A 1,066-nucleotide genomic window follows, 5' to 3' on the forward strand; every position below is an offset into this window, starting at 1 on the left:
GAAACCCTATGCAGGGTCACTATGAGTCAGAACCGACTCCACTGTACTTAACAATAACATATATATATTTAGTGATAGTTAAGGTTGTAACTGCTACAATCAGCCAATCAATTAAAAGGGTGTTTCCTCAAGGTGTGACTGCTTCCAATATACGTGGAAATTCTGGTAAGGATTGCTGGAACTGGATCCTGCATCTGGCTTCTCATTTGACCCGTGCCATATTTCCTGCTGATCCTGGGAATTGGCAGCTTCCTGCCATCTTACATGCAGACCTTTGATTCAATTGCTTCTGCTGTCAGAAGCCTGCCATCTGACCTGCCAAACATCTTGGGTTCACCAGCCCCCGAAGCTACTGAGTCAGGAGAAGCCTCTAACCTGACATCTGGTCCATGGACTTGGAACTTGTCTGCATCTACAGCTGCATGAGTCATTTCCTTGAAATAAATCTTTGTATACATACATATGTAAGTTTCACTGGTTTTGTTACTCTAGAGAACCCAGCCTCCTAACACAGATAACATTAAAAATCACTACAGAAAATAAAACACTTGGGTGTAAATTTAAAGAAACAGGTACAGAACTTATATGTCCCAAACTACAAAATGTTGTTGAAAGAAACTAAATAAATAAATCATGCTGAAATCAATACTGTAGTCATGTGCTGGGACACTCAAATTAGTAAAGATGTCAATTCTTTTCAAATACTGATATGGATACTCTATATAAATGCTTTCAAAATTCCAAGAAGATTTGTGTGTGTGTGTGTGTGTGTGTGGTAGAGACCAGATTGCTCTAAAATTTACATGGAAAAGAATTAGAATAACTAAAACAATTTTGAGGAGGAGTTGGAAGGAATCAGTTTACATAATTTCAAGGCTTACTATACAGCTAATCAAGACTGTGTGGTACAATGGTTAAAGAGAAAGATACGTAGATCAATGGAACAAAATAATAATAATAAAAAAAGTAACAGACCCCCACACACGTATATGTCCAACAAGTTATTTGACAAAGGTGTAAAAGCTATTAAATGGAACATGGACAACCTTTACAACAAATGGTGCTG

General features: G+C 37.5%; 1 protein-coding gene across 1 annotated transcript in view; it reads right to left on the bottom strand.

The window, feature by feature from the left end:
* Positions 1-260: 260 nt before the first annotated feature.
* Positions 261-1,066, bottom strand: part of LOC102830519 (trichohyalin-like) — an 85,159-nt gene continuing 84,353 nt past the window's right edge. Inside the window, exon 13 of the mRNA XM_006871892.1 lies at positions 261-434. Within this exon, the coding sequence (XP_006871954.1) occupies positions 261-434 (174 nt within the window). The remainder of the gene's footprint in view (positions 435-1,066) is intronic.

Source organism: Chrysochloris asiatica, unplaced genomic scaffold, assembly GCF_000296735.1.
Source record: "Chrysochloris asiatica unplaced genomic scaffold, ChrAsi1.0 scaffold00177, whole genome shotgun sequence".
In the NCBI taxonomy this organism is placed as follows: domain Eukaryota; kingdom Metazoa; phylum Chordata; class Mammalia; order Afrosoricida; family Chrysochloridae; genus Chrysochloris; species Chrysochloris asiatica.